Here is a 15,999-nt window from a genome sequence, read left to right on the forward strand (position 1 = left end):
GGGAGTGCATTATACAATATGGAGACCCTATGGGGAGTGCATTATACTATATGGAGACCCTATGGGGAGTGCATTATACTATATGGAGGCCTATGGGGAGTGCATTATACTATATTGAGGCCTATAGCGAGTGCATTATACTATATGGAAGCCTATGAGGAATGCATTATACAGTATAGAGTCTGCATATAGGGAGTGCATTATACTATATTGAGGACTATCTGGTGTATTACGCTATATAGGCTATGTATACTAATATAATAAAACCATCCCACAATGGCCAGCAGAGTACTTGGTCTTATACACATCCTATTCGTACTGTGTTAACGCAACAAGACCAAGATAAACATATAGTATAGGACACTCCAAAAATACATAGAGACACTACAGAACATACGGAGTCTAAGTCCCATTAATCCAAAATATAAGTATAAATCTTTATTAGTAAAACCGTAAATTACATAACAAAATACATGAAGACATAAATAAATTATAAATTGTAACAGACATATAATATTCGAACAAGGAACCAAAAAGTAGCACTGCAAAAAGTCCCTGCTAGGCGGCAACCCCTATAGATCCCTGTCAATTGTAAATTCATAAAGTGCCAGTAGTGCAGCAAGTCAGGGTGAAAAACACCACATGAACCCATAAGACTAGTACTCAATCCGTTAGCCTCCACTTTTGGGAACCTACGTGCCAGGTGCGGCAATTGTCATATTGAGTCAGGCTCAGTGTCTCTTACCCATGGGACAGGAGTATACGGTTCACCGCCGCGGCCCCAACGCGCGTTTCGCGTCGGCTTCGTCAGGCCCCCTGACGAAGCCGACGCGAAACGCGCGTTGGGGCCGCGGCGGTGAACCGTATACTCCTGTCCCATGGGTAAGAGACACTGAGCCTGACTCAATATGACAATTGCCGCACCTGGCACGTAGGTTCCCAAAAGTGGAGGCTAACGGATTGAGTACTAGTCTTATGGGTTCATGTGGTGTTTTTCACCCTGACTTGCTGCACTACTGGCACTTTATGAATTTACAATTGACAGGGATCTATAGGGGTTGCCGCCTAGCAGGGACTTTTTTCAGTGCTACTTTTTGGTTCCTTGTTCGAATATTATATGTCTGTTACAATTTATAATTTATTTATGTCTACATGTATTTTGTTATGTAATTTACGGTTTTACTAATAAAGATTTATACTTATATTTTGGATTAATGGGACTTAGACTCCGTATGTTCTGTAGTGTCTCTATGTATACTAATATGTAGGGGGGCATCATACAGTGTTGGAGCCATTAGTCTGGGGGATATTAAGGAGTCAGTATATATACAGTGAGGGGGCATTATACTGTGTGTAAGAGAGCATGCAGCCTGCTGCGATTCTACACGCATGCCAAATACACGAGAAAAAATACGCTGATCTGGATTGCCCCATAAAATAACACTGGGCCCAGTGCTATGCAATGTTTTCTCGCATAGCACTCAGCCGTATTGTACGATAGTGTGACACTAAGGCCGATGTCACACTTGCGAGTGTGATACGGGAAGTTCACCCGGCACTGAACGGTATTTCTATGCAGCTGAACGCTCCGGTCCTGAGTGCTGGGTATTGATGCGAGAGACTCGTGTGAGTTTCTTGCATTGCACGCTCAAGTGTGACTCCGGCCTTACACTTAGAGAAGCAAGGCTGGCAGACCATATTTGCATGGGACAAGCAAGTCACGTTGTGTGACATTTTTTGCATTCATAATTTGACATCCTTCTGCAACCAGTTTCAACGGTGCAGGTTGTGAATTTACATCTTTTGGAAGGTGGGAGAGGTGATGATTTTCTTGATTATCTTTGGGGTGACATCTTTTCAGTCAAACTTGGAGGGTAGAAGAGATTCCACTCGTCTACAGCTTAGCTCTCCACTCACCAGTTCATTAGCCAATGTTTTCAGGTAAATTCTTTTACACCGTGGCTCCAGTTGATTGCCAAGGTAAATCACTTGTGAATTGATACCACCCATATTCAACATCGCGAAGATGACAATTGGCCAGTGCTTGGTGTTTCGGCTAATGCTGTAAGTGGCACACATTTGATCTGCAGTATCAATGCCGCTTTTGGTTAAATTATAAAATGTGATTGTCTAGGTCGGCCTCCACTGAACTGGGGCATAATGGCGGCCAACTGTCATGGTAGTCTCACCAGCCGGCAGGCCGGCCTCAGCAGATTGAAAAGAGGCAAGTTGTAGAAGGGATGCAGGATCAGCCCATCTCAATAAGCAATGTCCAGAATTCAGGTGCAACAGGAAGAAAAACTGGCTTTTACTGGAGTAGTTGATGTCGATGATTACAGCTCTCCACAGTTATTCAGTACACTGAGCCAACAGCCCCTTTCCGGCAATGTGTAGCAGCTCTCCTCGCTCCCACTGCACATAACACTATACGTGCACTAGAACTAAAAAGGACACCACTGGATCACAGGTCAGATGGCATCTATAGTGCTTCCATCTGCCTCATTAGAGGGAATCTTCTGTTCAGGGGTTCCGTCTGAATCACATATTTCAGAGATTTACATGGAAAACCCAGTGCAAGCACTCAGCGCAGTCGCAGGATAAATGTGCGCCAAGCCTTACTGCAATATTTGGGAGGCAGAATGAAAAAAATCAACAGCAGGTGAAGAATTGGTTTTATTTATTTTTTACGCCGTTCCTCATGCGGTATAAGTAATTAGGCGACTTTAATATTCTGGTCAATGCGATTACAGCGATACCAGATTTATATATGTTTTTATGTTTGGCTGCTGTCACACACTAAAAGACGCTTATTATTGCAAAAACTTGCATCTCCATATTTTGATAGCTATAATTTTTCCATATTTTGGCCACCGATAGTCATGTGAGTGCTTGTTTTTTACGGAATGAATTGAAATTTTTATTGGTACCGTTTTCGTTCACATGACATTTTTTTCATTGCTTTTTATTCTGATTTTTAGGAGGCAGTATGAGCAAAAACTAGCAATTCAGGAATTGTTTTTTCTTTTATGTCATTCCGTGTGTGGTAGAATTGATAAGGCAGCTTTATTCTTTTGGCCAGTACGATTACAGCAATACCCAATTTATATTTTTTTTTTTATGTTTTGGCGCCTTTACACAATAAAAACTATTTGATAGAAAAATAATTATTTTTTGCATTGCTTTATTCTGAGAGCTATAACTTTTTAAATTTTTTTCTGATGGAGCTGTATGGCGGCTTATTTTTTTTGAGGGACAAGCAAATGTTTTTACAAATACATTATTTACATTCATCTTTTTGATCGTGTATTATTCCACTTTTTGTTCAGCGGTATGATGATAAAGCATTATTTTTTGCCTCGTTTTTTGTTTATTTCTTTGACGGTATTCACTAAAGGGGTTTATTAGTGGGGCGGTTTTATAAGTTGGATCGTTCAGAGCGCGGCGATACAAAATATGTGTACAGTGTCTCTACTTATTTTATTTTTTCATAAAAATATGGGTACAAAATATACGGTATATACACACACAAACCGTACACAGACATGCGCACACACAATACACAGACATGCACACACATATAGTACACAGACATGCACACAGATACAGTGCGCAGACACATGCGCACACAATACCAGACATGCACACTTACAGTACGAAGACATGCACACACAATATTCAGACATGCAAACACATACAATATGCAGACATGCACACACAAACAGTATGCAGACATGGAGACACATACAGTACGCAGATATGCACACAGACATGCACACACATACAGTACAATACACAGACATGCACACACATACAGTACGCAGACATGCGCATACAATACAGACATACGCATAAAGTATGCAGACATGCGCGCACATAATTCTCAGACATGCACACACATGCAGTATGCAGACAAACATGGACACACACAATACACAGACATGCACTCCCATATACTACACATATACTGTATACATATACTGTAAATATAGGGAATAGAAGAGTCAGCTCACCGTATATCAATTCGTCAGATGAAGATGGAGTCCACGCAGAGAGTCGCCCCGGTTCTGGGCGTGCAGAAGCAAACAATGTGAAAAAGGTTCTCCAGCGTGGTTAGGAAATAAAACTTCACGTTTATTATAGAAACATTAAGGCTGGAGTCACACTAGCGAGTTTTACAGACGTAAAAGCGCAGAAAATACGTCCGTAAAACTCGCCAAACAAACGTCCCAATGCTTCTCTATGCCCCTGCTCCTATCTGCCGTATTTTCCTGATCAGTATTATACGGCTTTCTACGGCCGTAGAAAATCGCAGCATGCTGCGATTGTCACAGTATTGCGCAAAAAAACGCCAATGAAAGTCTATGGAAGCCCCAAAAATACGGATTACACACGGACCAGCAGTGTGACTTGCGAGAAATACGCAGCGCTGTTAGAGAGAAAAGCCGGCAATTCAGTGCGGTGTACAGTAAAATCACACTGACAGCTTACAGTAGAATAGGTAGAATAAATGTGTACACATAGAATAGGTATGTATATATATATATATATATATATATATATGTCAGTGAGACACATATATATATATTATTATTTCATACAGCGCTAGATAGCTTTAAAGCCGATAATTCAATTTCTGGCTTTTGCTATCTCCTTCCTAAACCCGACATGATATGAGACATGGTTTACATACAGTAAACCATCTCATATCACCATTTTTTTGCATATTCCACACTACTAATGTTAATAGTGTGTATATGCTAAATTTGGCCGTTCTAGCTATTAAAGGGGTAAATGGCGGAAAAAATTGGCGTGGGCTCCCGCGCAATTTTCTCCGCCAGAGTAGTAAAGCCAGTGACTGAGGGCAGATATTAATAGCCTGGAGAGGGTCCACGGTTATTGGCCGCCCCCCGGCTAAAAACATCTGCCCTCCAGCCACCCCAGAAAAGGCACATCTGGAAGATGTGCCTATTCTGGCACTTGGCCACTCTCTTCCCATTCCCGTGTAGCGGTGGGATATGGGGTAATGAAGGGTTAATGTCACCTTGCTATTGTAAGGTGACATTAAGCCAGATTAATAATGGAGAGGCGTCAATTATGACACCTATTCATTATTAATCCAATAGTAGTAAAGGGTTAAAAAAAAAACCACATTATTAAAAATTATTTTAATGTAAAAATCACAAAGGTTGTTGTAATATTTTATTCTACGCTCAATCCACTCACTGAAGACCCTCGATCTGTAACAAAAAAAAACAACAATATACATACCTTCCGAAGATCTGTAAAGTCCCACGATGTAAATCCATCTGAAGGGGTTAAAATATTTTGCAGCCACGAGCTCTGCTAATGCAGCATTGTTCGTGGCTGCAAAACCCCGGGGAATGAAGGTAAAGTAGGTCAATGACCTATATTTACCTTCATTTGCGGTGAGGCGCTCTCTGCTGGTTGTCCCTAGATCGTGGGAACTTTCCTAGAAAGCTCCCAGGCTCGAGTTCATAAGATGGCGCCCTCTGCTGGTTGTCCTCATATGAACTCGAGCCTGGGAGCTTTCTAGGAAAGTTCCCACGATCTAGGGACAACCAGCAGAGGGCGCCTGACCGCAAATGAAGGTAAATATAGGTCATTGACGTACTTTACCTTCATTCCCCGGGGTTTTGCAGCCACGAACAACGCTGCATTAGCAGAGCTCGTGGCTGCAAAATATTTTAACCCCTTCAGATGGATTTACATCGTTGGACGTTACAGATCTTCGGAAGGTATAGATATTGTTGGTTTATTATTACAGATCGAGGGTCTTCAGTGAGTGGATTGAGCGTAGAATAAAATATTACAACAACCTTTGTGATTTTGTCATTAAAATAATTTTTAATAATGTGGTTTTTTTTTAACCCTTTACTACTATTGGATTAATAATGGATAGGTGTCATAATTGACGCCTCTCCATTATTAATTTGGCTTAATGTGACCTTACAATAGCAAGGTGACATTAACCCTTCATTACCCCATATCCCACCGCTACATGGGAATGGGAAGAGAGTGGCCAAGTGACAGAATAGGCTCATCTTCCAGATGTGCCTTTTCTGGGGTGGCTGGGGGCAGATGTTTTTAGCCAGGGGGGCCAATAACCATGGACCCTCTCCAGGCTATTAATATCTGCCCTCAGTCACTGGCTTTACTACTCTGGCGGAGAAAATTGCGCGGGAGCCCACGCCAATTTTTTCCGCCATTTAACCCTTTAATTTAATAGCTAGAACGGCCAAATTTTGCATATACACACTACTAACAGTAGTGTGGAATATGCAAAAAAATGGTGATATGAGATGGTTTACTGTATGTAATCATGTCTCATATCATGTCGGGTTTTAGGAAGGAGATAGCAAAAGCCGGCAATTGAATTACCGGCTTTAAAGCTATCTAGCGCTGTATGAAGTAATAATATATATACATATATGTGTCTACTGACATATATATATATATATATGACAGTATATATGTTTTTCTTTTTATAGCCGTATGTCGGTTTGGCAAGCCTGCGAGAAAAACATGCAGTACGGATGCCATACGGATTACATACGGAGGATGCCATGCGCAAAAAACGCTGACACACCCTGCCTACGGAGGAGCTACGGACCACTATTTTGGGGACTTTTCAGCGTATTACGGCCGTAATATACGGACCGTATTGTCTTACGCTGAGTGTGACTTCAGCCTAAGGCTATGTGCACACGATCCGGATTTTGCTGCAGATCTGCAGCGCTTCCGCAGCTGCGGGTCCGCAGCAGTCGGAAGCGCTGCAGATCCGCAGCAGTTTCCCATAAGTTTGCATTACAATGTAAACCTATGGGAAACCGAAAACGTTGTGCCCATGCTGCAGAAAAAAACGCGCGGAAACGCAGCGGTTTACATTCCGTAGCATGTCACTTCTTTATGCGGATTCCGCAGCGGTTTTACACCTGCTCCAAAAGAAAACCGCAGTGAAATCCGCACAAAAACCGCGATAAAGCCACGATCAATCTGCAGCAAAAACGCAGCGTTTTTGCCCTGCAGATTTATCAAATCCGCTGCGGAAAAATCCGCAGAGGACCATTCTACATGTGCACATACCCTAAAAGGACATGTAGCGGATACACTTGGAAGTCCAGGATGGAAAATTTTAGGCCACGCCTCTGACCACACCCATTTATAATTAGTCACACCCATCTCCACGTCCCAACCACACCTATTTAGCACTGCTGATCACACTGTTTCATATACAATAATTATAAACAAAAAATATGGCCACACAGTGCCCCATACTGTATAATGACCACACATGATGCTCCATACTGTATAATGACCACAGATGATGCTCCATACTGTATAATGACTGCACATGATGCTGCATACTGTATAATGGCCACACATGATGCTCCATACAGTATAATGGGCCCACATGATGCTGCATACTGTATAATGACCCCACATGATGCTCAATACTGTATAATGACCGCACATGATGCTCCATATTGTATAATGACCGCACATGATGCTCCATACTGTATAATGAGCACACATGATGCTCCATACTGTATAATGGCCACACAGTGCCCCATACTGTATAATGGCCACATTATGCTCCATACTGTATAATGGCCACACATGAGGCTCCATACAGTATAATGGGCCCACATGATGCTGCATACTGTATAACGGCCACACATGATGCTCCATACTGTATAATGGCCATTGGCCACACATGATGCTCCATACTGTATAACGGCCACACATGATGCTCCATACTGTATAATGGCCACAGTTCTCCATACTGTATAATGCTCCCACATGATGCTTAATACTGTATAATGACCCCCCCCTCCTGTATGCATGGCTCATATACCCCCCTGTATGCATGGCTCATATTCCCCCTCCCCCTGTATGCATGGCTCATATTTCACCCCCCTGTATGCATGGCTCATATTCCCCCCCCCCTGTATGCATGGCTCATATTCCCCCCCCCCCCCTGTATTCATGGCTCATATTTCACCCCCCTGTATGCATGTCTCATATTCCCCCCTGTATGCATGGCCCATAGTCCCCCCCCCCCTGTATGCATGGCTCATATTCCCCCCCTGTATTCATGGCTCATATTTCACCCCACTGTATACATGGCTCATATTCCCCCCTGTATGCATGGCTCACATTCCCCCCCTGTATTCATGGCTCATATTCCTCCCCCTCCTGTATGCATGGCTCATATTCCCCCTCCTGTATGCATGGCTCATATTCCCCCCTGTATGCATGGCTCATATTCCACCCTGAATGCATGGCTCATATTTCCCCCCCCTGTATGCATGGCTCATATTCCCCCCTGTATGCATGACTCATTTCCCCCCCCTGTATGCATGGCTCATCTCTCCACCCCACCCCCCCGCTCCCATCTTAAATGCCATCCTCCTTCATCCCCCCTACCCTGTCCCTCCGTCCCTCATACTTACCTGTTCCTCACCGCGCGGCCATCCCTCTCGCCCTGTCCCGACTCAGCAGTGCACCTTCCTGCGTGAGCGGTCATGTGATATCGCTCATTAAGGTCAATGAATATGCACATATTCATTGACCTTAATGAGCGGTAAACGTGACCGCTCATTCAGGAGCGCTGCAGAAGCTGGAACCAGGCATCGCTGGAGCAGGGTGAGTATCGTCTTCAAAGAGGGAGGGTGGGAGGTGGGTGAGAGGTGTGCGGGGGGGCGGGAGGTGACCCAGCTTTTATTAAAAAAAAAAACCAGCAACAAACCTTGTGTAGTGCGGGACAACTAATGTCCCGCCCGGGATCGCGGGGCTGTCAAAATCTGGACAGTCCTGCGGGATCCGGGACGGTTGGGAGGTATGGATATGTCTTCTGTGATTACGGAGGCTTCCAAGTCCACACTCTCACATCCAGCCTCCACAACGGCTGGTATCTCAGCCTCAGTGCCCTTACGGGGAGCACTCTTTTTCGGGGAGCGCGGCGCTGCAGCCTGCTCTCTCTCTGGCGTGCTGTCCCCTCTGTCTCGCGCACTCTGCTCTCCTGCTCTTTTCTGACCACACCCCCCTCTCTTTCTCTCTGCCCCCAGCAGTCACATGGTCCCTTCTGTTCAGGGCAGAAAGTCTCCCCCCCAACAACCCAGCTGTCTGACTAAGTGGTTCCAGGTAAGGAGCAGGGGAAAGCAACCTCCTTACAGATGCAGCCCGGCCGGCACTGTGCCTTTAATTTTGCTTGTGTGTTGGCCTGGCCGTGTCATTACTAGTAGACACAGCGGCACAGTGCACTGTGGGCGGCCATGTTTGTTTAAGTGACGGCTCAAGCAGTGCCGAAGAAACAGGTGACCCTGCACAGCTGCTGGGGGAGCAGCACAAGCCCCCTGGTGTCTCAGTCACGAGTGGGCCCCCCATTTGTCCAGTGCCCTGGCACTTGCTCGGGTGCTGATGCCGGCCCTGTATATGATACATCACATACAGAATGGAAAGGGCTCATGGTAAAATGAATTAAGGGACCAGAATGACAACGCTGAGAAATCTATAGTCAATTTATTAATAGAGATTTATTTCTAATCAGCAGACAATGGGTTAATAGAAGGAACAGACCCTGAACATGTAGTAGGTAAAGTACAATCAATGTGACACCAAGAACAAAAATTCTCTCTATGAAAAGAACTTGACAGTGAAGCAATCTGGGGGGTAAAGGGACGGAATCTTCTTTACAGCGTCGGCATGGGGGCTCGTCATTGTATTCACCCATCGGAGCCCCTGTGACACCATCGCAGGGCGCCGATGGCTGACTATGAGATCCAAGGGTGGATTGAAGACCTCCTGTCTGTCATCACAGAGGTCCTGTGAAACCCTTCTTGTGGCCGGGATTTAAAGGAGACTATGATTTTTACAATATGCAGCAATACTGTTCAAGTCCCATAAGGGAACTAATAAAAATACTAAACATGTAAAAAAAAAAACATCAAAACTATGAAAAAATAAAACAAAAAAAATCTTAAAAATTTAATCACCCCTCTTTTGCCATTAACAATAAAGATAATAAGCATTTTTTAAAATACATACTGCATTTTGCGGACTATTAGATGCATGTTTTCTTCCTATAAATTTGGGAGGAAAATTGGGTTGTGACTTATTGTCCGAATGTAGCTTACTGGAGGAGAAAGTCGGCAGTGGTGAAGTGGGGTCATAGGAGGCAGGGTCACCGCTGCAGGAAGCCGGCAGCGGCCAAAGTGGGCTGATGCTGCGGGCCCTTGGCTGGGAGGAGAGGGTGTTCTGGGAATGCAAGGCAGAATCCATTGATCTCACCGGCGTGGCCATCAAGGAAAATGTTGGCGGTGTGAGGCAGCAATCATTGATCTCCCGGCAGTGGGCTTCAGAAAAAGTTTCATGCACAGATTGAGATCTCAGCTCAATGACGAGCTGAAAACTCAATCTGCACATACGCCGCCTTCTACACCATTTTACTGAAGCCAAACGCCGGAACAACAATGTGCACAGCGGGGACTCTGCTCCTGCCTTGTACCACCAACATTTTCCTGAAGCCCATGCCAGGAAATCAAAGCCTCCTGCCTCGTGCTGCTCGGACCCTACCTACTCCCAGACCAGGGCATGCACCATCGCCTCACTCATGACTCCGCCGACTCACTGCAGCAGCAACCCTGCCTCCTGTGACCTGCTCCACCGCTGCCAACCTTCACCCCCCCCCCCGTCAACTATATTCGGACTGTAAGACGGACCCCAATTTTCACAGTAAAAACTTTTTTTTCCTATTTCCCGCTTCTAAAGTTGCATCTTGTAGTCAAAAAAAAAGATCTGTGACATTGTCACATCCATAAAAGTCCAATCTATCAAAATATGAAAATAATTAAACCAATTAGTAAATGCAGTAAACAAAAAAGATAATGCCAGATTTGCGCCTTTTTGGTTGCTGCAACTCTGCTAGATGATGCTGTAAGGAGCGATCAAAATGTGATATCTATCCCAAAATGGTATCAATAAAAACACTGTGTGGCCCTGGAAAAAAATAAGCCCTCAAACAACTCTATCAACCTAAAAATTAAAATTATAATAGGTCTCAGAAAATGGCGACACAATCAGAATTAACAAAAATGAAAGCACAAAAACGGAAATTGGCCATGTCAGGAAGGGGTTAAAAACTTGCTGCCAAATTTCTCAGTAATTACATAAGCTGTTTATTGATAATCATCCCCTGTCACCGACACTCATGTTTTCTTTATTGTCAAACAACAATCATATACAACTAATGCAGCATGGAGGGGCTCGGAGAAGGTGGCAGTGAAGGTGTGTAAGTGTCTGATGGGGTCACACAGCTCATAAAAGGACAACTGCCCGGCCTCATAATCCAGACATATCCTGAATCTATCACTGGAGATCTTGTCAGTTAACTGCATAAGTTCACTGTCATGACTCACTGAATAACGATTATTACATCTCCTCAAATTCCAGGACTTGTTATTATATCCAATCAGTGACTGACGCCCCCTCCTGTCTATACTGGGATAACACATCCCCACTATCCAATCCCCTGATCTACTGCCCTCCACATCCCAGTAATGTTGTCCTGAGGTAAATCCTCTCCTGCTCATCACCTGATAATTATAATCCTGGAATCTCTCTGCTGTTTTTGGACGTTTCGGCTTCTCTAGTGTCCAGGTTGCAGTTTTCAGGTCATCTGATATAAGGAGATTATTAGAAGCTGTGGTTACATCCAGTAATATGTCTGTAGGACTCACCACATAGATCCCGCTCCTTATACCTGATATTACGTCACATAATGTGTGTAATGTGTGTGAGATCACAGCCACATCCACGTCATCTCCATCATGGGGCTGTGTATCATGTCCTCCTGTGTCCTCATCACCTCCCTTTTCCTCAGGATCACACAAGTCACCGGTTTTTTTTTCTTGTAAGACAGTCAGTGGATCCCTCTTGGAACACAGATCCTGAATGTGTCTCATCTTCCTGGACAGCTCGTCCTTCTTTATTTCCAGCTGATGGATCAGAGCAGACAGTGACAGTGACTCTTCCTTCTCCTGCCTGGAGATCTCACTCAGGACCTTCTTCTCCAGGTCGTCCACCCGTCTCCTGATGTCTGTACACAGGGCAGTGACTCTCTCGGCTTCTCCAGCTGCTTTTTCTTGAGCTTTTCTCCTGCGCTCCTCCAGACTCTGGATTCTTTCTTCAGTCTCTTCTCTTTTTCTGATCAGTTTATAGAGTACATTTGTCAATTTTTTCTTTTTCTTCACCGAGGCCTCATCTAGTGACTCCATTTTAAGTCCATTGTGTTCCTCAATCAAACTACAGGACATACAGATAGAAGTAGCGTCCTCAGTACAGTAATATTCCAGGATCTTCTTATGGACAGAACATTTTCTACTCTCCAGAGAAGTGCTGGGATCAGATAAGACGTGTTCTGGTGATTTGCTGTGAACTCTCAGGTGTTTATCGCACAGAGAAGCCTCACAGTGAAGACAGGATCTAACAGCAGGTACAGGAGAATCCACACAGTAAGTGCAGCAGATCCCGGTGATCTCCTCCTGATGTGGCTCCTTATGCAGGAAATTCTTCACAATCTTACACAGAGCAAAGTCCCTCATCAGTGCCGGCCGCTGCTGAAACTCTTCTCTGCAGTCAGGACAGGAATAAACTCCAGACTCGTCCTGTGTATCCAGCACACGACCAATACAGACCCGGCAGAAGTTGTGTCCACATCTCAGCATTACAGGATCTGTATAAGTGCTCAGACAGATGGAGCAGTCCAGCTCTTCTCTCAGATCTGCAGAAGCCATGGCTGACTGAAGTATAAAGAAACCAAACAATTCTCTCCCGCTCAAAAGGGTGGGCTTTATATTGTGTACACAGGGGAGGGCTGAGGAGCAGTAGGTCACTTACTATTAACCTGTTAATGGACACTTGTGAAAATCACATCTTATATCTGCTGTAAATTTTGTGTCTACATTGTCGTCACATATAAGGAGTGAATTTATTGAAAGCCGACATGGACAATAGCGATAATACGTGTAATATGAGTGACTGAACTCACAATTTGATCCACAAACACTGGATTTGTGGATCAAAGGTTTTCACAGAGATAGAACATGTCCTGGAGGGGGTCATAAAAGGCAGGGAGGCCATTGTGTGTCCTGTGGTGCCTTTTGTTCTTATCTCCAGCCTGATTGGAATTTGAACCTTTCCTGGGGCCTTTTTGACACAAATACCTTTTAGCTATTTACAGTGGCTTGCCAAAGTATTCACCTCCTCGGCATTTTTCATGTTTTGATCCCTCACAACCTGGAATTTGACTGGGTTTTTTTTGAGGGTTTGCATTAGTTCATGTAAAAAGCATGTCTACAACTGTGAACATTTGATTTTCTTTTCATTGTGAAGCAAACAAGAAATAGGACAAAATAACTTAAAACTTCAGTATGCATTCACCCCTAAAGTCAACACTTTGTAGAGCGACAGATGGAGCAGTCCAACTCGTCTCTCAGATCAGCAGACGCCATGGCTGACAGAGGAAGAGAGAAACGAAACTACAATTCTCAGGGGAGATGCACACGTTCGGGAATCAGCAGCGCTTTGGACACCGCACATGTCCGCTCTGTCCAAAGCTCTGCCGGCTATTGAACGCAGGTGATTCTGCATGTGTTAATTGAACCGTGTGGAATCACCGCGTCCAATACATTGTATGGGTGATATTTATGTTGTGGAGACTCACATCTCCGCAAGATAAATGGACATACTGTGGTCTGGAATAATGGGCCGCATGTCCATCTCCGCAGGTGATCCATGGGCGTTTGTGCACACATAGTGGGCATGGGATTTTTTGAAATCCCATCCACTCTGCTGTAACACAGGGCTGGACTGGGACCAAAAAGCAGCCCTGGCACAAAAAAAATTCACCAGCCCACATACAATGAATTACATACACTTCATATATGATGTACACCGCACACCTGCTGGACAACACAATCTCATTATAGACACATCAAATAGTCACACAGACACACACATACATGTACACAGCACACATGCTGGACAACACAGGCTCATTACATACACATCATACAGTCACACACATCATACATGTACACAGCACACATGGTGGACAACACAGCCTCATTACATACACCTGATATCGTCACACAGACAGACACATCATACATGTACACAGCACACATGGTGGACAACACAGGCTCATTACGTACACATTACTCATTATTACACACACACATGTATTACACACAAACACACAAGTATCACACACACGCAAACACTAGATACCACACACATTACACACACACTACAGATACCGCACACACAAGTATTACACTACAGATACTGCACACACATTACACACACACACACTACAGATACCGCACACACAAGTATTACACTACAGATACCGCACACACATTACACACACACACTACAGATACCGCACACACATTACACACACACTACAGATACCGCACACACAAGTATTACACTACAGATACCGCACACACATTACACACACACTACAGATACCGCACACACAAGTATTACACTACAGATACCGCACACACATTACACACACACACACACTACAGATACCGCACACACAAGTATTACACTACAGATACCGCACACACATTACACACACTACAGATACCGCAAACACAAGTATTACACTACAGATACCGCACACACATTACACACTCACAGACTACACACACACACTTCTGTGGTGCAGAGCAGGCTGATGTCCATGTGCAGCTCTTCAGATTCTCCTGCTCACAGCAGCTCTGTCCCGGCACTTCCCCCGGTCTCTCCTTCTCTGCAGAGAATGAAAGCAGAGAGATCAGAGCAGGAGATAATGTCACTGCCTGACTGTGTGCTTCCACTGAGAGCTAGGGAAGTAGTTTCACAGGCAGTTATTACCTTTCAGCTTGCGTGCTGCTGTTCTCTGCCACTGTTCTCTGATGCTGGTACTTGCCACTCAGCCAGCACGCGCCGATCGAGCGGCCCACTACAAGCATCGGCCCTTCTGGCAGTTGCCCGAAGTGCCCGATGCTCAGTCCGGCCCTGCTGTAACATCTGGACGCTGCATACTTCTGCAGCGTTTTCTAACCGTGTACACCTACCCTCACACACCCAGAAACCAAAGGTTGGTTTTCCCCGTTTATGTGGTGGAAGAAGTAGACAACTTTAGTAGATACGAAGCTTGAAGAGGTTTAAAAACCCGGAAACGATAATATGTTATGATGTATTCACTATTGCTGTGGAATCAGGGTGGAAGACATTTTTAGGGTTCGCTCACATCTGTGTCTATAAAGTCGCTGAGATTCTCAGCCAGAAAAGTTGGAGAGTGTCAGGCGAGTGTCATGTATCGTATGCCGTGCGATTTTAAAATCATCTTTACATACAAAAATATTTAGAATTGAGAGTCCTCAGTGGTTGATACCTTTTAATGGCTAACTGAAAAGATGGTAACAAATTGCAAGCTTTCAAGACTACATATGTCTCTTCATCAGGCAAAGAATAAAACAAATTCTGAAGAATCACATATTTATGCACAACGTAGTAACCTGCTTACAAGATGCAGGTTCAGTTAAACTCTATTGCCGTGCGGTCCCGCACAGCAATAGTTAAAAACTGACATCCAATCAGAGGCTGGAATTTAGATTGTGAGCCACATAGGGGATAGCGATGATAATGTGTGCAAACTGTAAAGCGCTGTGGAATATAGTAACGGTATAGAAAAATAAAGATTATTAAGTTCAGGTGTTAGTAATGGAGTGGTGTCTATCAGTCACCCTCATGATTAACCACATAGTTAAAAGAAATAACACACACAGAGAAAAGTCCTTTAATTATAAACAGCACTCCCCAACCCTCCTTTAACCATTTCTTACCATAAGAAAATAAAAATAATAATAATCCAATGGGGTCTTCAGTAAATCCATAATAAAGACATCCACACAACGATCC

The 15,999-nt window shown here is 44.2% G+C and overlaps 2 protein-coding genes across 2 annotated transcripts in view; both read right to left on the bottom strand.

Moving 5' to 3' along the window:
• Positions 1–15,097, bottom strand: part of WEE2 (WEE2 oocyte meiosis inhibiting kinase) — a 65,873-nt gene extending 50,776 nt beyond the window's left edge. Inside the window, exon 1 of the mRNA XM_069761942.1 lies at positions 14,950–15,097. The gene's annotated coding sequence lies outside the window, so the exon portion shown is untranslated. The remainder of the gene's footprint in view (positions 1–14,949) is intronic.
• LOC138675188 (E3 ubiquitin/ISG15 ligase TRIM25-like) lies at positions 10,729–12,824 on the bottom strand. The gene has a single exon (XM_069763219.1). The coding sequence runs from the start codon at positions 12,813–12,815 to the stop codon at positions 11,229–11,231; it is 1,587 nt and encodes a 528-aa protein (XP_069619320.1). The 5' UTR covers positions 12,816–12,824; the 3' UTR covers positions 10,729–11,228.
• Positions 15,098–15,999: the final 902 nt, after the last annotated feature.

Source organism: Ranitomeya imitator, chromosome 4 (genome assembly GCF_032444005.1).
Source record: "Ranitomeya imitator isolate aRanImi1 chromosome 4, aRanImi1.pri, whole genome shotgun sequence".
NCBI lineage: Eukaryota > Metazoa > Chordata > Amphibia > Anura > Dendrobatidae > Ranitomeya > Ranitomeya imitator.